General features: G+C 36.5%; 1 protein-coding gene across 5 annotated transcripts in view; it reads left to right on the top strand.

Moving 5' to 3' along the window:
* Positions 1-23,920, top strand: part of HERC4 (HECT and RLD domain containing E3 ubiquitin protein ligase 4) — a 131,309-nt gene that overhangs the window by 95,371 nt on the left and 12,018 nt on the right. For 4 of the 5 annotated variants that reach the window (XM_046027437.1, XM_046027438.1, XM_046027440.1 and 1 more), the window contains exons 16-21: positions 855-878; positions 3,166-3,264; positions 4,835-5,002; positions 5,230-5,373; positions 20,741-20,907; positions 21,532-21,598. In XM_046027437.1, coding sequence (XP_045883393.1) covers positions 855-878; positions 3,166-3,264; positions 4,835-5,002; positions 5,230-5,373; positions 20,741-20,907; positions 21,532-21,598 — 669 coding nt within the window. The remainder of the gene's footprint in view (positions 1-854; positions 879-3,165; positions 3,265-4,834; positions 5,003-5,229; positions 5,374-20,740; positions 20,908-21,531; positions 21,599-23,920) is intronic. The other variant, XM_046027439.1, reaches the window with a different exon arrangement.

Here is a 23,920-nt window from a genome sequence, read left to right as displayed (position 1 = left end):
AGGGGCACTTATCTAGTGATACCTTGGTACTCTGAATTTTTTGGAAGAAAATATTAATCAGTAGTTACCTTTCTCAGAACAGGATTTGTATGGAGTCATATTTTGCTTACACTCATACTGCTTTGGTTTTATTTAGCACAATATAGTAAGAGAATACTAAGTCTTTGCTCATATCTTAAAGTCTCCAAAGGTACCCCTAAGGCATGTGAGCATTTAGCAAACTGCAAAGCTAGAAGGAATAGTCCACACAAGACTGCCCTCACTTCTGGCACAAGTTGCAGTTTGGTGGGGGAGGGCCCATCTGTAGGTTCGATAATTGGCTGCAAGTTCTCACAGAACTCACTGACAACTGTTAAACCAATGTTTACAGTTTATTATAGGGGAAGCACACAAACTAAAATGAATTAGTTGAAATAAGTAATGGCTTAATTTTCTTCACTTTGTTTACATGTAACATTTTAATCTACTAAGGACTTTTCAAACATTTTGTCAAAATTAATCAAGTCCTGAGGTCTGGGGAGTATTTTCTCCATTTTCCAGGTGGAGTAACTGAGACATAAAATTACATCTTCAAGAACAAGTTTAGGTTTATTTTCCCTGTTCTACCTAAATTCTACAAATGGGTTTATGACCACAAGATACGTGAAACAAAGTTCTTATTTTTATAGATAATAGATAGATAAAGTGCACGTGCAAAGGGTAAGTTTTGTTGTAGGTGTATTTTGTTCTACTTTGTTAATTCAGTATTCTGCTATAGCAAAATATATGAAATCTACTTTGAATAGAAATAGTTAAATTTGGACACTAACATTGCTCTTTCCTCATTACTGTTATATTCTGCACTGCTGTCTTAGGATGTCAACCATGGATTAACTGAGGTAAGTTTGGTGTAATGTAGTCTCATGTTCAGAGTAGGAAATACTCTGTTTTGTCTTAAGTGATAGGAGAACACAAGGTTCCTGTTTTGTGTGGCTTTTATTTTTTAATAAGTATATAGGAATTGTCCTTATTAAACATTTCAGAGGAATTTCCTGAAGAAAAGTAAAACCTCTGTTTTAGTTAACATTACATCTCTATATGATGCATTTCACCAGTATTTGTGTAAAAATAATTTCTACCCTCCTAAAGTCTTCCAGTATAAAATTAATATGTGTCCTTTGTAATAAGAAAAGCATACTTTTAAGTTCTGACAAATGCTTACCCAGTAAGGTAGAAAATATTTTATATTACAGAACTAAAATGATTTTCAGTTTTTAAACTATAATTGATACTCAAAATGATAATAAAGTTAAATAAACCCATTATGGTCATCTTCCTCACTTTGTATAACATACCATCTTAATGTATAAAGTTCTAGCACTTCAGTTTACATTACCAACAAACCTAAGCCACCTTCTTTTTTTTTTTTAACACTTTTATACTTCTATACTTTTTTTTCTATACTTTTATACTTTTTTTTTTATACTTTCTTTTATATACTTTTGTACTTTTATACTTCTGCTTTTATGTTTCTTTTATACTTTCATACTTCTGTTTTTTTGGGGGCGGTTGTTTTTTTCCCAGTGAAACGTTTAGAATTAACTTTATATCGTAGGCCTAATATTGTTTGCTTCCTCATCTTCACATAGAAGTAGCACATAAGATTATGAAATCATAGACTTGGAACCAGAAGGGACTTTAGAAATCATCTCGGTAGTTTTTGAGTTTCAGAGTAGTGAAATCACTTCCTGCCATCAGTAGGAAGTGACACAAATACAGGATCAAGGTGAAAATGTCATTTGAAAACCAGTGAAGAATGATGATGTAATGTTAATGTAACTCAGCCTGTGTCTAATATGTTGACAACAAAAAGTTGATAGTCTCATCATATTCTATACTGACTGGGCTCTATTGGATTATTTTGTTTGTTTTTGTTAAGAGAGACTTAGATAAAATACATTTTTAGATAGGCATTTAGGAGAAGGGGTGGAAACCGTATTATTTTCAGACTAGGCTGGGAAGACTGGGAATGTTTACTGTGGAAGAAAAACAATTTAAAGAGAGCATGGAGACTTGAAATATGTTAAAGCGTATATACTTCTTTGCAATGAAGACTGAAATACAAAAGGAAATAGTGCATAGTAATGTATAGAAATGTGAATTCAGAATAAAGAGAACTTCCTAAGCACTTCAGAAGTGGGTTGTATCATGGTATATTGTCTTCACAGAAACCTTACAGCAGGGGGCTTTGTTTCAGGGCTGACACAAAATCATTGTCTTGTTGGGTACATGGTAGGAATACAACCTTCTCCAACTGTAAGAATCTGTGGCTGGAAATTCATAGCTCTTTGTATTTTTCTGCATTGTTAAAATACTTAGCAGTCAGTCAATAACTGTACTACTTGCTAGGATGAATAATTTTAAAGTAATTAAGTGTGATAATGGCAATAATAGGTCAATTTTCTCAACGTTAAAGGTTGAGGGAAAATAATACTTGTGCTTTGTAGGTTGAATGAATGAAAGATTCTTGAACTTGTTGGCATACTAATGACATACAGTAAATACCTGTTAAATGGACAATCAGATTGCTTATTACTGGCCTCAGTTGCTAGAGTAGACCTAAAATATAAGAACTGGGTTAACATAGGAGCCCCTAATTTTATTTTATTTTTATTTTTAAGAGGGTGGAGGAGAGAGCGAGAGGAAAAGGAGAGAGCGAATCTTAAGCAGGCTCCATACCAGCATGGAGCCTGATAGGGGGCTGCATCTCAAAATCCTGAGGTCATGACCTGAGCTGAAATCAAGAGTCGGACGCCTAACCAACTAACCCACCTAGATGCCCTAAAAGTCCCCAGTTTTAGAATATATTTGCACCCTAACTCACTGAATCTCGGAGTTAATATATGCTAAACAGGAGATACTTGTAATTTACAATTGTATGGACTTTTAAGTATACAATTCCCTCCTAAAATCAGAGTTATTGGTTGGGAATTGGGGTTATTCCAGTGCCTCATTATCAGTAAACATTCCATATTTGAAAGTAAGAAGTATGTTTTATTAATAATTCCTGAGCAGCAATTAAGTGAATAAACCAAGAATGTGATAAGCTTTAAAAGAAATGACAGTACCTACAAAAAAATATATCACAAATCAGTTTGTACTAATATGTTAATTTTTTATTTCCAGTTGGCAGATATCCCTGTTACAATCTGCACATATCCATTTGTATTTGATGCCCAAGCAAAAACTACTCTGTTACAAACAGATGCAGTGTTACAGATGCAGGTAAAATATAGTTTAATTCTAATCTGATTGAGGATGGTTTTTTAATTGTTTCTGTAAGGTTTTTAAAAGTAAATATTTCAAGTTTGCCTACAGTCAGTAATCCTTGGGAACATTCTGTACCTCAGTGGGGTCTGGCTTTTTGCAAAGTACCTTTGGTACCTTCTAAAGAGGACTGTTGGATGTGATGTAGATATTCTTATGAGAGCTACTTCTGTATATTTAAATGAAAATAGTAGAGTTTAGCCTTTAATCATTTTATATCTAAAAAGTATAAACCTTTTTTGTTATAGAAATATGCAACCTTTGTAAACAGTTTTACTAATTTACTTGATGAACATTGACTTGTTTCAAATCTTCCTTCATTATATATTCCATATTTATATACTTGGTAAAAAAAAAAAAATGGGAGTAACTAGAGATGAGATGATGTAAAATAAGAGACATTTCATCACTTGTTAGGGGAGGATACAAAGTTTCCTTGAAGAAAGTTTTTAGTAATAAATAAGGCATTTTCCTAAGATTGGCCATCTCCTGCTCCTCCCTCCCCTTTCTCCTCCCACGTGCTCTGTTTTATGTTGAACATTTATTCATTTATAATGAGGATTTTTATAACTGATTTATATTATCACTTTGAGAGCTACAGTAGATTTGCTTTATCTTTTGAGCCTGTAAATTAAAAAGTTTTTGAGTTCTATTTTCTGGTATAGAGTATCAGACTGTAGAAGCTAAGAACTAAGAAGATTGGGAAGAAACCTTGAGCACTTAATATTCTAAAAATGCTTTGAAAAATTATTCCCCCACCCAATTTTGATAATTATTTTCATTCCTTTAAAATAAATGCATTTAGTATTTTAAATGCCTCCAGATATTTAAATCGTAAATACTGGGGGAATTTTAGAGATGTGCTTGTATCCATTTTCATCAACACAAGAAATAAATATTTTTGTAGGGTTTATACTAACAGCTGGCAAAGCAGTTTTTTGATGGTTATTGTTAAAACAATAATTGCCTCATTATTCGTGCTCGCTTCGGCAGCACATATACTAATATATAGTATATTCCACGTTAGAACAAGAACACAGGAAAAAACATATGGAAAAAAACCAAAGGTTTTAGATGGTGAAGGCCAAATGCTTGGTTTGTGAGCACATGTGGCCGTCATTCTTCTAGATGAATCTCTGTAATACTACTTAGCCAGGCTATTCCTTGTAATCATTGGAGGTTGTTTTAATGCTGTTTTCTTTTTCTTCTCACTCTTCATCCCAGTTATTTTTTGAGAAATAGCAGTGTTCAGATTTACCATATTATATTTCCGTGTTTGCTTAATGGTATCATTAGTTATACTTCAGTATAAACACATTCAGAAAGGCACTTTATGCTGAGAATAGTTTTATTAAGCTCTTATGCTCTACTAGGTAACTGTGTTAGGCGGTCTGTGAATCAGTAGTATAGCTGCTATTATAGGAATTATAAATATAGGATTTATAATCAATAGGTAGAAGTTAGCTTACCCAGTCACATTAGTTTCTTTGTAGCATCGCTGTTAAAATTTTAATCTTTTGTTTTCTAGATGGCTATTGACCAGGCCCACAGACAGAATGTGTCCTCTCTTTTTCTCCCAGTGATTGAATCTGTGAATCCCTGCTTAATTTTAGTCGTGCGTAGAGAAAATATTGTAGGAGATGCAATGGAAGTCCTTAGGAAAACAAAGAATATAGACTACAAAAAGCCACTCAAGGTAATTCGACGTTTTCTAATACATATATATTATAATATATGCTCAGCAGTTAATAGTTTTAAAAAATTAAGTTTTGTAAGTATCTTTGAAACTTGATAAAACTTCTAAATTTTTTAAAACTTAATTGCTGAGCATTTATTGTTAATAAATTACATGTTATGGTCTCTCAGCTCTTCAGAATATACTTCCATTTCTTTACATTCAGTGTTTACATTATGCTGTTTTAGGTTATATTTGTTGGAGAAGATGCTGTTGATGCAGGAGGAGTACGCAAAGAATTTTTCTTGCTCATCATGAGGGAATTGTTGGATCCTAAGTATGGAATGTTTAGGTATTACGAAGATTCCAGGCTCATTTGGTTTTCTGATAAGGTAAGGTCCAACTGTCTAAATTATTTCTCTGTATATTCCTATGTATGTATACCTACATGTGTCAAGTTGACTCAGTAAGTCAGAATTACTAGATTCCTAACATTCAGAGATTTGCTTTATTACAGTTTGAAATATTACAAACTTTTGGACTCAGAGTCATCAGAACACCTTAATACTTCTGACACATTTCAGATTAGCAAAATAAGTTAAAGGAGTAGTCAGCCTGAGAGTGACAATGACCTTTCCTTCTGCTGATTGAGATTTTTGAGGATTAAATAATAATTATCAGATAAACTTTTCTTTTGGGAAAAATTAATTTATTATTAGCAGTCATTGATTTCTCTACCTTATCATTTAGGGCAGAGGTAACTACTCAGCAAATTATAGTCCATAAGTTCTTCTCCACACATGTTCTTGCAGAGAAAGTCATGTCCACTCATCTACCTGCTCATGACTGCTTTCTAGTTACAGCTGGAAGAGGCAGAGTTGAATAGTTAAGACAAAGATCCTGTGATCAACATAGCCTGAAATATTTCCCCTCTGTCCCCTTAAAGAGCAAGTTTGCTACCCTTGGGAGATGGTTCAGTTATAGAAAGAGTTGAAAGAAATTTGAATAGAATATTTACTATTGGTTCTAAAAACCTTGTGGTGTTATTTATTCATTGTTTCAGGACGTTCACTGTCCTTTGTGATGTTAGCAGTCATTGATGATCAATGACTACATTCATTAATTTATTAGGTTGTAAAAGTGGTACTACTCTTTAATTTCTTTTTCATTTTATTGGCTTGGATACTTCTATATAGAGAAATCTACCTGCATCTACTATTTGGTTCTTTAGAAGTGTAATTCATATGGGGAAGGATTCTCTTACTTCAGTTGCTAATTTTGCAGAAGAATAAATCTGTTCATTGGCATAATTCAGTGGTGACCATTTGTTTTCTCGTTTTGTTTTCAAATATTATTTATTCACGGATTTAATATTTTTGGTGTTTTTAGTCCATTGTAGTTATTATCTTTATTGATGCTCATATTATCTCATCTTTGTCTAGGGAGATGTCTATAGGTTGGAGAGTTTGTTTTGTTTTTATAATTTTTTTTTAAGATTTTTATTTATTTATTTGACAGAGAGAGATCCCAAGTAGGCAGAGAGAGAGAGGAGGAAGCAGGCTCCCGGCCGAGCAGAGAGCCCGATGCGGGACTTGATCCCACGACCCTAAGATCATGACCTGAGCCGAAGACAGAGGCTTAACCCACTGAGCCACCCAGGCGCCCTGTTTTTATAAATTTTATTTATTTTATTTATTTGAGAAAGAGAGACAGAGACAGAGCACAAGCAGGGGTTGGGGTGGGGGGCGGCGCTGACGGAGAGGGAGAAGCAGACTTCCCGCTGAGCAGGAAGCCTGACGTGGGGCTCAATCCCAGGACGCTGGGATCATGACCCGAGCCAAATGCAGGCACTTAAACGACTAAGCCACCCTGTTGTCCCAGTAGATGGACAATCTGATTGAATTACAGTCTTCTTGGCTTGGTCTCTTAGGGTAGTTTGTTAATGATGTGGCAGATAGAACTCGAGAGGGTACATAAGATGGAGGCCTGTCCTGGTAGGGACACAAAAGAGTTCTGTGGGCCTTTATTCAGTTCTACAGAGAGGTATTGTTTTGAAACCAGGGGAGTGGCAGTCTCAGCAAGCTTTATCACAGATCTTTGTGAGACTTTTCAGTTATATCTTGTTTTGGCCAATGGAAATGGAAGTCCTGTTGAACTGGTTCCTCTCTTGTGTACTTCTGATATGTCCCTATTTTTCCTTAATTAATTCTTTGCCTTTAGTACAACAAATGTTCCAGGCTCTTCTTGTGTTTACCCCAGCCTTGGTATTAACCATTTCTCCTTAAAAGCCCTGACTTCTTCGGGTGGAAGTGGTATTTAGAAGTCACGCTCTGGATCCTAAGTGTTCTCACTACTACCAGGGAGTCATTGCTTTCAAATTTCTCAGCAGACAGAACTAGGAGCTGTAAATATGTATACACACATGTACACATCTCGTGGTGTTCAGTATATATATGGTTTCCAGACACAAGATCATACTGATACCTCTATTTTTTTTACGATTTTATTTATTTGAGAGAAAGTGTGCATGAGTGGGGTCAGGAGCAGAGGGAGAGGGAGCAGGAGAAGCGAACCCTGCTGATCAGGGAGCCTGATGCAGGGCTCAATCCCAGGACCCTGAGATCATGACCGGAGCTAAAGGCATATGCTTAACTGACTGAGCCACCCATGCGCATCCCTTGATACTTCTAACTCTATGCAAACATCATTGAATTTACTCTAGCCTTTTCTGTTTTATGTGACTTAAAGCAGAAAGTTCATAGCTGGGCGCCTGGGTGGCTCAGTGGGTTAAGCTGCTGCCTTCGGCTCAGGTCATGATCTCGGGGTCCTGGGATCGAGTCCCACATCGGGCTCTCTGCTCAGCAGGGAGCCTGCTTCTCTCTCTCTCTGCCTGCCTCTCTGCCTACTTGTGATCTCTCTCTCTCGCTGTCAAATAAATAAATAAATAAATAAAAATCTTTAAAAAAAAAAAAAAAAAGAAAGTTCATAGCTAGCATCTTCAAGATATTTACTCAATTTACCCTACATAATAGTCTTCTTCTTATATGGCTAAAAGCTCAGCTCCAGGGCGCCTGGTGGCTCAGGGGGTTGAGCCTGTGCCTTCGGCTCAGGTCATGATATCAGGGTCCTGGGATCGAGCCCCGCATCGGGCTCTCTGCTCGGCAGAGAGACTGCTTCCCCCTCTCTCTCTGCCTGCTTCTCTGCCTACTTGTGATCTCTGTCTGTCAAATAAATAAATTTTTTAAAAGCTCAGCTCCAGACCTACTGAGCCATTACTTCAGAGTAGTTGTATTAGCTAAAAGCTCAGTCCTGACTGACAAGGAGAGGGAGAAGGCAGAGGGCCATATGTTCTTATAAATATTTCTTCATGAGGTAAAACTCATATAACAAAATTGACCATTTTAGGAGTTTTTTTAATGTACAATTCAGTGGCATTTAGTACATTCACACATTGTTGTGCAACCATCACACAGATAGTTCCAGAACATTTCATCACCTCAACAGGAAACCGGTAGACATTAAGTGGTTACTCTCCATTTCTGTCTCCCTCTAGCCCCTGACAACCACTATTCTACTATCTGTCTTATGGACTTGTCTGTTCTTTTTTTTTTTTTTTTTAAGATTTTATTTATTTATATGATAGAGTGGGGGGATGGATCACAAGGCAAGCAGGGTTGCAGGGGAAGCAGGCTACCTACTGAGCAGAGAGCCCAACGCAGGGCTTGATCCCAGGACTGTGGGATCATGACCTGAGCCGAAGGCAGAGGCTCAAGAGCCACCCAGGTGCCCCTGGACTTGACTGTTCTTGATATTTGCTATAAATGGAGTCATATTAGATGTGGCCTTTGTGGCTAGCTTCTTTTACTTAGCTTGTTTCCAAGGTTCACCCATGCTGTACCATGTATCAGTACTTACTTCATTCCATTTTGTAGCTGAATAATACTTATTTGTATGGATATATACTATATTTTGTTTATCCTTTATTAATTGATAAACATTTCCGTTGTTTTAGCTCTTTTGATAAAATGTTATGACTAATGCTGCTATGAACATCTATATACAAGTTTTTGTTTGCAAACTGTTTGCAGTTAGTTTGGATGTATACCTAGGAGTGGAATTGCTGGATCATGTTATAATTCAGTTTGACTTTTTAAGGAACCACCAAACTGTTTTCCAGTATATTTCAAAAATATATTCATTTATATCTTATTAGTGTAGTGAATATGAAGTGGCATCTCATTGTGGTATTGAATTGCATTTCCCTAATGGCTAGTAATGTGCTTGTTTGGCCATTTGTTATATTCTATAGCAAATGTCTTTTTAAGTCCTGCTCATTTTTAAATTAGATTGTCTATTTGCTGTTCAGTTTTTTTGTTGTTGTTTTTGTTTTTTAAGATTTTATTTATTTATTTGACAGAGATCACAAGTAGGCAGAGAGGCAGGCAGAGAGGAGGAAGCAGGCTCCCCGCCGAGCAGAGAGCCCGATGCGGGGCTCGATCCCAGAATTGTGAGATCATGACCTGAGCTGAAGGCAGAGGCTTAACCCACTGAGCCACCCAGGTGCCCCTTGCTGTTCAGTTTTAAGAGTTCTTTATATATTCTGGATACTAAGTTCTTAGCAAATGTATGATTTGCAAATATTCTCCCATTTTATGGGTTGTCTTTTCACTTTCTTGGTAATATCTTTTTGACACACAAAGTTTTAAATTTTGTTGTCTTATTTATCTGTTTTTTTCCTTTTGTTTTGCTTTTGATGTCATAACTAAGAAACCATTGACTATAACCCCTGAATTTTCTTCTAAGAGTCATATAGTTTAGCTGTTACAGGTCTTCGATCTGTTTTGAGTTAATTTTTGTCTATGCTGTGAGGTAAGAATTCAGCTTCATTCTTTGCATGTGAATAACTAGTTTTCCCATCATTGTTTTTAGAGAGACTATTCTTGCCTTATTGAATAGTCTTAGTACCCCTGTTGAAAATTAATTGACTGCAGAGGTACGGATTTATTTCCGGACTCTTAAGTGATATAAATGTCTGTCCTTACGCTAGTACCACACTGTTTTATTTACTGTAGCTTTGTAGTAGGTTTTGAAATTAGAATGTATGAGTCCTTCCACTTTGTTTTTCTCATTCAGGATTGTTTTGATTATTAGAGGTCCCTTGCAGTTTTGTATGAGTTTTATAGTTAGCTTGTCCGTTTCTTCAAAAAAGGTCATTAAAGATTTGATGAAGTTGTTCTTGAATAAACATTTTGTTCTTTTTGATGCTGTCATAAATTAAACTTTTCATAAATTATATTTTTGGTTTGTTCATTGCTGAGGTATAGAAATACAACTGCTTTTTGTATGTTGATCTTGTGTCATACAACTTCGCTGAATTCATTTATCAGCTCTAATAGGTGGTTTTGTGGATTCTTTTTTTTTTTTTTTAAGATTTTATTTATTTATTTGACAGAGATCACAAGTAGGCAGAGAGGCAGGCAGAGAGAGAGGAGGAAGCAGGCCCCCCACCGAGCAGAGAGCCCGATGTGGGGCTCGATCCCAAGACCCCGAGATCATGACCCGAGCCCAAGGCAGAGGCTTAACCCACTGAGCCACCCAGGCGCCCTGGTTTTGTGGATTCTTTAGGATTTTCTTTCTATGAGATAATGACATCCACAAATGTAATAGATTTAATTTTACTTCTTTCCCTCTAATTTAGATACCTTTATTTCTTTTTCTTGCCTAATTCTAGCTTCCAGTACACTGTCAAATACAAGTGGTAAGAGTAGACATGCCTTTCTTATTCCTGATCTGAGTTGGATATTAGCTCTGGATTTTTCATAAATTCCTTTGATCATGTTAAGCAAATTCTCTTCCTTATCTATCATTTATCATGAAAGAGAGTGGGATCTTATCAGACGCTTTTTCTGCTTCAAGATGAACATGTGGTTTCCTTCCTTCATTTCCATTAATGTGATGTATTACATTGGTACATTTTCTTATGTTGACCCACCTTGTGTTCTGGAGATAAAGCGCACTTGGTCATGGTATATAATCCATTTAGTTTACTTGTATTCTGTTGATGATTTTTCCATCCTTATTTGTTAAGGATACTGGTTATAGTTTTCTTTTTGGTGTTTGTGATGCCTTTGTCTGTCTTTGGTGTCATGGTAGTTTGACCTCACAGATGAGTTAGAAAATGTTCCCTCATCTTCCATTTCTTGTGTTCCCTCTTCCATTTGTTGGAAGAGGAAAAATTGTTGTAACTTATTTAAATGTTTGGGTAGAGTCTGGTCCTAGACTTTTCTTTGTTGGAAGGTTTTGTTTTGTTTTGTAAGATTTTATTTACTTGAAAGACAGAGAAAGAGAACATGTGCACAGGGGGAGAGGTGAAGGGAGAGGAGAGAATCCCAGACTCTCCACTGAGCATGGAGACCCACGTGGGGCTCAGTCCCATGACTCTGAGATAATGACCTGAGCTGAAACCAAGAGTTGGACTTTTAATCAGCTGAGCTATACAGGTGCCCTTTTGGAATGTTTTTTATTTTGAGGAGTTTTTAAAAGATTTTATTCATTTATTTGAGAGAGAGCATAGGCAGAAGGGACCCCAAGATCATGACCTAAGCTGAAGGCAAATGTTTAACTGACAGAGCTACCCATGCACCCCTGGAAGTTTTTTGATAAGTGATTCAGTTTCTTGTTATAGGTTTTTTTCCTTGGGGGTTTTTTGGTTTTTTGTTTTAGATTTTCAGGTGTCAGCATGGTAGTTTGTATGTTTCTAGGAATTCATCTGATTCATCTAGAATGCCTATTTTGTTGTCATACGATTGTTCATAGTATTCTCTTACAGTCCTTTTTATTTCTGTAAGGACAATAGGAATGTCCCCAATTTCAGTTTTGATTTTAGTAATGTGAGTCTTTTTTTCTTGGTCATTCTAACTAAAGATTTGTCAGTTTTGTTGATGCTTTAAAAGAATCAACTTTGGTTTTATTGCTTCTCTGTATTCATTGTTTTTCTATTCTATGTTTTATTTATCTCCACTTTAATCTTCATTAATGATGTCCCTCTACTAGCTTTGGGTTTAGTTTGCTCTTCTTTTTATAGTTCCGTAGGATATAAAGTTCGGTTATTGATTTGAGGTACTTTTTTTTTTTCAATATATATGTTTATAATGATAAATTTCCCTTTGAATACTGATTTCACTGTATCTTTTAAGTTTTTCTGTTATGATACCTTCTTTGACCCATTGGTTGTTTAAGAATGTGTTGATTTTCACATCTTTGAACTCTCCATATTTCCTTTTTTTTTTTTAAGATTTTATTTAACAGAGAGAGACAGTGGAAGAGGGAAAACAAGCAAGGGGAGTGGGAAAGGGAGAAGCAGTCTTCCCGCTGAGCAGGGAGCCCGATGCGGGACTTGATCCCAGGACCCTGGGATCATCACCTGAGCGGAAGGCAGACCTTAATGACTGAGCCACCCAGGCGCCCCTCCTTTTTTTTTTTTTTTTTTTTAAAGCATTTGGTTTTTTTTTTTTTTTTTTTTTTTTTTTTTTTTTTTTTTAAAGATTTTGTTTATTTTTATTTGACAGAGAGAGATCACAAGTAGACAGAGAGGCAGGCAGAGAGAGAGAGAGGGAAGCAGGCTCGCCGCTGAGCAGAGAGCCCGATGCGGGACTCGATCCCAGGACCCTGAGATCATGACCTGAGCCGAAGGCAGCGGCTTAGCATTTGTTTTAAAGTAATCTCTGCACCCTACATGAGGGTCAAACCCACAACCCTGAGATCAAGAATTGCATACTACTCCAAACGAGCCAGCCAGGTGCCCTGTCTCCATATTTCTTTGTTGTTGGTTTCAATTTTTTTTAATATTTTATTTATTCATTTGATAGAGCAAACAAGTGAGAGAACACAAGCGGGGTCACAGCAGAAGGAGAGGGAGAAGCAGGCTCTCCACCTGAACAGGGAGCTGGACATGGGGCTGGATCCCAGAACCCTGGGATCATGACCTGAGCCAACGGCAAAAGCTAAACCCACTGAGCCACTGAGCCAGTCAACTTATTGTTGATTTCTAGTTTTATTCTTGGGATCTGAAAATATACTTTTGATGATTTTAGTCTCTTTAAATTTATTGAGACTTAGTTTTTGACCTAACATATGTTCTCTCCTGTTTTTTTCTCCTGGAAAAAAACAACAATATTCTGTTGTGGAATGGAGTGTTCTGTAGCTATTAGCTTTGGTTGTTTTATAGTATTTTTCAAGTTCTCTATTTCCTTATTGATCTTCTGATTGTCATATCTTTTATTGAAAGTGGGATATTGAAGCTTCCACCTTTTATTTTAGAACTGTATTTTTCCCTTTAATTGTGTCAGTTTTTACTTCATATATTTTGAAGCTATATTAGGTATGTAGATGTTTGTAAATGTTATATCTTCTTGAAAAATTGACACTTTTTAAAAAAAATAAAAATTGACACTTTTTGATTTAAAATCTGTTTTTGTCTCATATTAGTATAACCACTCAGCTCTATTTTGGTTTTTATTTACTAGGCATATCATTTCTTCAAACCTTCACTTTCAATCTATTGTCTTTGGATTTAGAGTGAGGTTTATAGACAGCATATGCAGATCTTCCTAGACTTACAATGGTGTTATGTTCCAGTAAACCCATTGTAAGTTGGAAATTCTATAGTCAACATGGCATTGAATACATCTAACCTGTTGAACATTATATCTTAGCCTAGCCTACATTAAATATGCTCAGTACAGAGGCACTTGGGTGGCTCAGTTGGTTTAAGTGTCTGCCTTTGGATCAGGTCATGATCCCAGGGTCTTGGGATTGAGCCCTGCTTTGGGCTACCTGCTCAATGGGGAGTCTGCTTCTCCCTCTCCTTCTGCCCCTTTCCTCCTACTGTTGCTCTCTGTGTCTCTCAAATAAATATAATCTTTTAAAAAATGCTTAGAACATTTATATTAGCCTACAGTTGGGTAAAATCATCTAACACTAAGCCTATTTTATAACCAAGTGTTGAATATCACACCTAATTTATTTTATTTATTTATTTATTTATTTTTTAAATGTTTATTCGACAGAGATCACAAGTAGGCAGAGAGGCAGGCAGAGAGAGAGGAAAGCAGGCTGCTCGCTGAGCAGAGAGCCCAATGCAGGGCTCGATCCCAGGATCCTGGGATCATGACCTGAGCTGAAGACAGAGGCTTTAACCCACTGAGCCACCCAGGTGCCCCATCACACCTAATTTATTGAATACTGTACTGAAAGTGAAAAAATAAAATGGTTGTATAAGCACAAGGATTTTAAGTGTATTATTTGTTTACCTTCATGATTGCATGGCTGACTAGGAGCTGTGGCTTACTGTCTCTGCTCAACATCACAAGATTATCATATTGCATATTGCTAGCCCAGGAGAAGAACAAAATTTAAAATTTGAAGTACAACTTCTACTGGCACAGATCACTTTTGCACCACTGTAAAACCAAAAAATCATGTCAAATATTGTAAATTAGGGACCAGCTATCATTGAACAGGGCTTTGTTTAAAAATCCTTTCTGCCAGGAGCGCCTGGGTGGCTCAGTGGGTTAAAGCCTCTGCCTTCGGCTCAGGTCATGATCCCAGGGTCCTGGGATCGAGCCCCACATTGGGCTCTCTGCTCCACGGGGAGCCTGCTTCCTCCTCTCTCTCTGCCTGCCTCTCTGCCTAGTTGTGATTTCTGTCAAATAAATACTTAAAAACAACAAAACAAAAACAAAAAACAAAAAAAAAATCCTCTCTGCCAGTCTCTGCCTTTTTTTTTTTTAAGATTTTTTATTTATTTATTTGATAGAGAGAGATCACAAGTAGATAGAGAGGCAGTCAGAGAGAGAGAGAGAGGGAAGCAGGCTCCCTGCCGAGCAGAGAGCCCGATGCGGGACTCGATCCCAGGACCCCGAGATCATGACCCGAGCCGAAGGCAGCGGCTCAACCCACTGAGCCACCCAGGCGCCCCAGTCTCTGCCTTTTGATTACGGAATTTAATTCATTTACCTTTCAAGTTGTTTGCTTGTGTGTGTGTGTTTTTAAAGATTTTATTTATTTGAGGGGTGCCTGGGTGGCTCAGTGGGTTAAAGCCTCTGCCTTCGGCTTAAAGCCTCTGCCTTCTGCTCAGGTCATGGTCTCAGGGTCCTGGGATCAAGCCCTGCATTGGGCTCTCTGCTTAGCAGGGAGCCTGCCTCCCCACCTCTCTGCCTGCCTCTCTGCCTACTTGTGATCTCTGTCTGTCAAATAAATAAGTAAAATCTTTAAAAAAATTTTTTATTTATTTGAGAGAGAGCAAGAGAGAGATCTCTTATTACCTTAGTTCTTGCTCTGAGGGTTACAGTTATAACAGTCTTAAATTTATAACAGTCTAGTTTGAATTAATATCAACTTTAATAGTGTACAGAAACTGTTCCTAGAACAGCTCTGTTCCTTTCTCTTTGTTATTGTCACACTTTACAGCTTTATACATTGTGTGCCCATTAATGTAGATTTGTAATTATACATTTGAGTTTTGAACCATATACAGAAAAAAAGTTATAAATCAAAAATACTGTAATTTTAACTTTTATATTTACCTGTGTAGCTACCTTTAGCAGAGTTCTTTATTTCTTTGTATGACTTTGAGTTACTGTGTAACATCCTTTCCTTTCAGCTGATGGACTTTAGCATTTCTTGTAAGGAAGGTCTAGTAGCAACAAACTCAATTGTTGGGGTTTTTTTTTTGTTTGTGTTTTTTAAATATGAGAGTTCCTGGATATAAAATTCTTGATTGGCAGTTTTTTCTTTCAGCCCTTTAAATATGTCATCCCACTGCTTTTGGCATGCATGGTTTCTAATTAGAAATCAGCTCTTCGTCTCATTGAAGAGCCCTACTGTGTGGTGAGTTGCTTCTCTTTTCCTGCTTGCAGTACTTGTCATAACTAACTTTCAACTCTTAGATTTAAATGTGTCTTAATGTGGATCTCAAGTTTGTTATAGTTGGAGTTTGTTGAACTACTTGGGTGGTAGATCTGTGTCTTTTATCAGAATTAGGAAGTTTTCAACCGGTTCTTCAAAGGTTCTTTCTGTCTCTTTCCTCCCATCCTTGTGGCCCTTTGCTGTGTATAATGGTACACTTGATGGTATCCCACAGGTATCATAGGCTTTCTTCATATTTCTTCATTCCTTTTTCTTGCTGTTCTACAAAGTAGATAATCTCAACTGACATATTTTCAAGTTTGTGGATTCTTTTTTCTGCCTGCTCAAATCTCTTATACCCCTCCAGTGAATTGTTTCAGTTATTGTACTTTTCAGCTCCAGAATTTTTGCCTGCTTCTTTTCCATAATTTCTGTCTCTTTATTATAGTCTCTACTTCATAAGACATTACTGTTCTGTTCTCTTCCCCCTCCACCCACTGCCTCCATGATCTCCTTTAGCTATTTGAGCATATTTAAAAGAGTTGATTTGGGGGCACCTGGCTCAGTCAGTTAAGTGTCTGTTTTCCGCTCAGGTCATGGTCTCAGGGTCCTGGGATCAAACCCACCATCAGGGCTCCCTGATCAGCGGGAGCCTGTTTTTCCTCTCTCTGTGGCTTCCCCTGCTTGTGCTCTCTTCTCTCTCAAATAAATAAATACATAAATAAATAAATAAAATCTTTTAAAAAAAAATGAAATGAAACAGTTTATTTAAAATCTTCATCTAGTAAATTCAATGTCTGAGATTTCTCAACAATTTATGGGATTTCTTTTTTTCCTATGAATGGGCCGTGTATCCTTTTTTTTTTTCATGCCTCCTAAGTTTTGTTGAATTTTGGCCATTTTTTTAATTGTTGTTTGACAGTTTGGGGTTTTTTTTCCCCCACCATACCAATTATAACCTCCAGGTTTCTTTTATTTCTTTTGTCTTTTTCTTCTGACCCTTGGCTTCTTTTTTTTTTTTTTAAGATTTTATTTATTTGACAGAGATCACAAGCAGGCAGAGAGGCAGGCAGAGACAGAGAGGGAAGCAGACTCCCCACCGAGCAGAGAGCCCGATGCGGGGCTCGACCCCAGGACCGCGAGATCATGACCCAAGCCGAAGGCAGAGGCTTTAACCCATTGAGCCACCCAAGTGCCCCTCACCCTTGACTTTTTATTCACATTTTTAAGAATGTGACACTGAAAAGCTACTTAGTTTGTGCATTTTTTTTTTTTTTCTTTTTTCCCCAAGTAGGCTCAGTGCCCAGCATGGAACCACTCAATGCCCAGCATGGAACCCAACACAGTGCTTGAACTCAAAACGCTGAGATCAAGAGTCAGACATTTAATTGACTGAGCCACCTAGTGCCTGTGGGCATACACATTATGATTTAAAGTCCCCTTTCATAGAGTGATTAGATATGGGCATTTGAAGAGGGAACCCTCAAATATCAACATATATAATTTTTCACCCTTTGTGTTTTTTACTCTTTGATCGCCAGTGTTCTGGTAGTGTTCTGAACACTGGAAAGGGAGGCTAGGATTCTCATTGTTAACTATACATACCTTCATTTGATCATCTTGTTTTTTTGTGTGTTTTTTTTAAATATTTTATTAATTTGACAGAGAGAAATCACAACTAGGCAGAGAGGCAGGCAGAGAGAGAGGAGGAAGCAGGCTCCCTGTGGAGCAGAGAGCCCAATGTGGGGCTCGATCCCAGGACCCTGGGATCATGACCTGAGCTGAAGGCAGCGGCTTTAACCCACTGAGCCACCCAGGCGCCCCTGACCATCTTGTTTTTTGTGTGTGTATTTTACATTTTAATTTTTTTAAATTACGTTTTTAATTGAAGTATAGTTGACCTTAGTTTCAGGTATATAACATAATGATTAGCATGTATGTACAGTATGGAGTGCTCATTGTGGTAAGTGTAGTTATCTGTCACTATACAAAGTTAATAAAACGTTATTGACTATATTCTGTATGCAGCAGTTTAAATCCCTGTGACTTATTTTATAACTAGAGATTTGTACCTCTTTATCCCCTTGAACCCTTTGATCCCTTTGTTTTAAATGTATCACTTGTTTGAGAATCCAGAGCTACTTTGGCTCATCCTTTCCAGTAAAGCAAGGAACTTTTTACCACTCGTTCTAGTTTTTAAGCCTACCTGAGTACCTCTGACTTTAAGAGTCTTATGTTTTACCAACTGATCTAGCTTAGCTACTTGACTTTAAGGTATTTCTTTGGTACTTCCAGTTCTTCAGCCTGAAGTACAAATTAGCTTCTCATTGACTTTTCTCTTAGCAATCTACTGTTTAAGTTTCTTCTGCTTTACTGAACCGGGTACCAGCCATCTGTCTTACTTTTCATATTTTAAAATATTAATATCTCTTTAATGATATTAAAACCATCCCCTATTCTTTTTTTCTTGTGGGTATATATCATTTTTACTCCTTTATTCTCATTTATAGGGATTTCAGGAGGAAGATTAACTAACACATTATTCAATCTGCCCTATTTAAAAAGGACTTCCTAAACTTAAACACAGTATAGGACATCACAGAGGAAAAAGACTTGATCACTGGGGGAAAATGTGACAATTGTGCATAACAAAAGCAAGATTATTAAAAAGCATATAACAGTCTGGAATATACTTAACAAATATGACATAGGGTAATATTAACTCCTGGTATATGAAGAATTCAAATATAAATATGTATAAGAAAATACTAGCGGCAGCAGCTCTTTCTGCCTACGGATCCGTGCTGCAATAAAATCGTCTTTTTGCACCAAAGAAAGATAACACTGGCCCCTGAAAGGTAAATGGGCCAAGAATACAAAGAGGCATTTCACAATTACACACAAATCCCTCATTTTCAGTATCACTAATAGACAAAAATATATACTAAAACAAGTTTTTTTCTTTTGGGGGGGGTTTGGGGAGGGACAGAGTGAATCTTAAGCAGTCTCCCCACCCAGCGTGGAGCCTGATGGAGAGGGGACAAACTATCAGAACCCTAAGATCTTGATCTGAACTGAAATCAGGAGTTGGGTGCTTAGGTGACTGAGCCACCCAGGTACCCCAAGTTTTCATTTTTTTAACTCAAGTAGAAATGCGTGTGTGTTTGTATACAGATGAAAATGTGGAAAGATAGACATTTTCCTAGACTACAAGTGTCAGAGTAAATTGGAATAGGTGTGAACAAAAAGTTTCGAGGTATGCTTAACTGTCCATTTGACTTCTAAAATCTTCTTACAAAGCAGAATTTCTCTTAAGCAAATATTCCAAACTGTGGACAAAAATATGTGCAGAAGGGGGTGCCTGCGTGGCTTAGTCAGTTAAGCATCTGACTCTTGGTTATGGCTCAGGTCATGATCTCAGGGTTGTGAGGTCCAGCCCCGCTTGGGGCTCCATGCTTGGCACTGAATCCACTTGAGATTCTCTCCCTCTTCCTCTGCCCCTCCCATGCCACCCCCTTGTGCACACTCACTCTCTCTAAAATAATAAAATCTTAAAAATATGTGTGTGTGTGTGCAGAAATGATACCATCTTATTTTGAATATTATGGAATAATTAACATTTATTATGCCTTTACCATGTGCTGCAGGAACTGAGTTGAAAGTATTTTGCATGCATTAATACCATTTCATCCTCACAACAACCTTATGAGATATACTGTTTTTATCTTTGAAAACACTGAGGCTAGATAGTGAATGAGCTAGGTCGAGCTCCAAATCTGATAAAAAAATGTTTTTCTCTTACCTATCATGCTCACTGAATAAAGATTGGGGTAAATAATGATTCAATGATTTAAAAATCTAAATATCCAACTATAGTAAAATAGCTAATTTAGCAGACCTTGGTACTTTTGTAAGAGTGATAGGCAATCATTATAAAATCATGTTCTAAAAAAAAAAACATGTTCTATGGGGGCTGCTGGGTGACTCAGTCAGTTGGGCGTCCAACTCTTGATCTCACTCAGGTCATGAGTTCAAGCCCCACTCGGGGCTCCATGGCTGTGGCGCCTACTTTAAAAATAATAAAAGTACGTAAGTAAAAATCATGTTTTAGTAGAAGAATATTTAATGATATAAGAAAATACCTGTGATTAGACAAAGGAAAAAATTTCACTACTTTTTAAACTTACAGTGGATGGAAATACATAAAAATATTGTTTAAATTCTTGTTTCTAAGTGATTACAATTTCTTTATGCTTTTTGTTTTCCAAATTTTAAAAGTATATAATTTAAATCAGATTAAATGTTCTAGTAGTCATTTCATTTATTAATTTAATGCTTAATGATGTGGAAATGCTTTATATTTCTGGGGAAAAGGCCACTTGTGAAGTTATACATGTAGTCTGGTTTTAGCTAGATCTTTATTTTGTGAAAATATATTGGGTAGGGGGCACCAGGGTGGCTCAAATGGTTAAGTGTCTGCCTTTGGCTCAGGTCGCAATCTCAAGGTCCTGAGATCAAGCCCCACGTTGGGCTCCCTGCTTAGCAGGGAATCTGCTTCTCCCTCTGCCTCTGCTGCTCCCCTTGCTCCTGTTCTCTCTCTCTCCCTCTCAAATGAATAAATAAAATATTTTTTAAAAAGAAAATATATTGGATGGAAATGTGCAGTACTGCTAATCGTGATACTATCTCATGGAGATGTGATTGAGAATGAGCTATTTCCTTGTTATTAATCAGTACTTATTCCTATATCTTCAAATTTTTCTACTCCAAATATGTGTTTTTGTCATCAGAAGAATTTATTGTTTTAAAACTTGGAGAAAACACATCTTTCCTTTTCTCTGTTATCTTTAGACATTTGAAGACAGTGATTTGTTCCACTTGATTGGTGTTATCTGTGGATTAGCAATTTATAATTTTACTATTGTGGACCTCCATTTTCCTTTGGCTTTGTATAAGAAACTGCTAAAAAAGAAGCCATCCTTGGATGATTTGAAGGAATTAGTACCTGATGTTGGAAGGTTAGTTACAAAAAGTGACAAAGGTTTTAATAGAGAATGGGAAATGTACAGAAAGCTTTCCTTTTAGGAATAATTTATTTTGCTCTTGTTCAATTTCTAAAACAAAAGCCCTTCTGATATTGGAGAACTCTTTGTGTTACCAGATCCAGAATTTTCTACTGAAAGACTTGTATGTATAAAACCATTTGCTAAATTTTTAGTAATTTAACAGTGTTTTGCAAATATCAGATAATAAACTTAGGAAGGTAATGTTTCCTGAGAGTAGTTAAATGATTTATTTGGACTTTTGATTACCTTCATTCCTAGCTGGAATATGTAAAGTTTCTTTTTATTTATTACATAAAATGGAAAAAAATTGTATATAAGTAAGAACAGATGTTGAAAATGGGTGGATACATGGCCTTTGTATTCAGAAGAAAAGATAAAGACCTTAGAGTGATTTTTTTTCCTTTGGAATTGTTCATTAGGTAGCCATTGTATATCTACCATCTGAACAAATATAAAAGTACAGATTAATAAAAGGATTTTATCAAGAATGAATGAGAAATATGTATGTATTCATAACCAAAATAGTCAAAATACCCAATAATGTTTTACCTCAAAGAAACATGTATTGTTTTGCAGAAGCATGCAGCAGTTACTGGATTATCCAGAAGATGATGTTGAGGAAACATTTTGTCTTAATTTTACGGTAAGATGGAAAGAATAGCCTGATTATTCATCATCCCTTTTATTTAACAGCTGTGCCTTATAGGTTTTGGGTTGTCTTTTTTTTTTTTGGATGGGTGGAATTCTTAACCCATTTTAGCTAACATTTATTGAGCATTAACTATATGCTAGTCACAGTACGTACATTATTTCATTTAATCCTCATAACAGTCCTATGAGATTAGTATTATTATCCTTACTTTACAGATGAAGAAAACTGAAAACAATCATTAAATGTCAGAAATAATATTTATACCCAAGCCTGTGACTTCAGAGCCTAGTGCTCTATCATTATACTAAAGAGCCTTTACAAATACAAGAGGACCTCTTTATTCAAGTATTCATTTTTGAGTCTACAATTATAAGAGTGTTTAGAGAAGCAAAGGTTATTATACATAGAATATTCAGTAATAAACTTACCACTTAAAAGATTAATTCCTGCTCAGACATCCCTTTCTGCTTCACACTAGTATTTGTCCTTGACCATTTGTCTGTCCTTTTAAATGACATACCACAGTAAAAATGCAAATCTGTTGGAAAGTTATTTGGAAAATGAAATTGCAAATCAAAGATACAGAATTTTGTTAATTCAGTGAAAGGGATGGTGAATAACTTACCCATCCAAATGCAAAGCCATTGACAAACAAGGATCTGGCAGAAGTAGACAGTTGACAAAGAACAAAAAATAAGCAAAGATTATGAGAAGGGATTTCAGAATGAAATGATCTGAATATTAAAATTAAACTCTTGGGAAAATGGTAAAACCTTTGGTTTTCTTTCTTTTTCATTTTAAAAACATCGTGTATTTGTTTTCTCCCTCAAATAATCTTCTTTATGATATTGAGGTGAAATATGCCAGATACTGGATTCTGCTATTACACAGTTTTACCAGAAATACTGTGTGCCCCCTCAAAAAAGTTTACCCATTTTTTCATCATTTTAAGAATTGGCACATAGGGGCGCCTGGGTGGCTCAGTGGATTAAGCCGCTGCCTTCGGCTCAGGTCATGATCTCAGGGTCCTGGGATCGAGCCCCGCGTCGGGCTCTCTGCTCTGCAGGGAGCCTGCTTCCTCCTCTCTCTCTGTCTGCCTCTCTGCCTACTTGTGATCTCTCTCTCTGTCGAATAAATAAATAAAATCTTTAAAAAAAAAAAAAAAAAAGAATTGGCACATAGTACAGTTGGAAGAAAATTTGGTAGATTTAAGATGAAATAAATGAATATATTTTAAGAGTTTTTTTCCCCCAAGGAAAAAGGTCTTCCTTGGACTTTTTCTGTTTACTATGAAATTTTTAGTTCCCCATTTCAACTGAATGGTTGGTTTTCTAATGGTTTAATTCTTCAACTCAGTTTCACTTATAGCAGTATCAATTATCTTTAAACCTTTATTGATTATCTCAGTGGGCTGATACATTGGGTTCCAAACAATATAATTTCTAATTTATCAGTCACCAAGTTTGTGAATGGGTAGTATATTCAAGAACTATGGTAATTTGAACATTTCTTCCCACTGCCATTTCTTCCCCAGAAATTTTTGGTGACTCTTCATTGCTTGCATAGTAATAGCTCTATAATGGGCTTCAAAAAAATTTGTAAATATGACTTTCTTTCTAACCTACGTTGTCCCTCTGTTCATGCTGAGTTTTATCACGTCACACATATTCTCTCACATACCTTATCCTCCTAGTTTTAGGGCCATATGTTTTCAGAACTTGATATTTACTCTCATGTGTATCCTATCCAGTCTCTGTGCTCAGTCAGAAATCTTTTCCCCTCTCAATCTCTTGAGAGCCTACTCATCTTTCTAGGTTCTTTTCAGATGACGTTTCCTCCTTGAGGTCTTTCATACTTCCTTCACCTAGAAGTGAGTGTTCTCTCTTCTGTGGTCTGATAGCGTTTTGTTCATGTCTCTATTATGACATTTATTTTATTATATGAAGTTGTTTACATAACACATTTCTCCTCTTTAACTAGATAATAAACTCCACAGCAGGGATTTCTTCATCTCTTATCATCCCACTACCACCACAGTGTTTTCTAGATAGCAGGTACTTTAAAAAAAAAAATGTTCTGATAGAAGAGGGCAATATTCCAAAAAGAGGGACTAGAAAGAAAAAATACAAAGGTGGGAATGGTAATATTAATAGAAAAATTAGCAGACTAGTAAGGGAAATAAAAAGTTTCAAAATAATTGACTGTCTTTATAAGTCCAATTAATAGCATACTAGAAAAATCACCTGTGATCAAGAATGCAAACAAGGTAGATACTAGGAATACATACATAGCAGTGGTTGTCATGTGAGAAGA

Source organism: Meles meles, chromosome 13 (genome assembly GCF_922984935.1).
Source record: "Meles meles chromosome 13, mMelMel3.1 paternal haplotype, whole genome shotgun sequence".
NCBI lineage: Eukaryota > Metazoa > Chordata > Mammalia > Carnivora > Mustelidae > Meles > Meles meles.
This window is presented reverse-complemented; position numbering and strand designations above follow the sequence as displayed.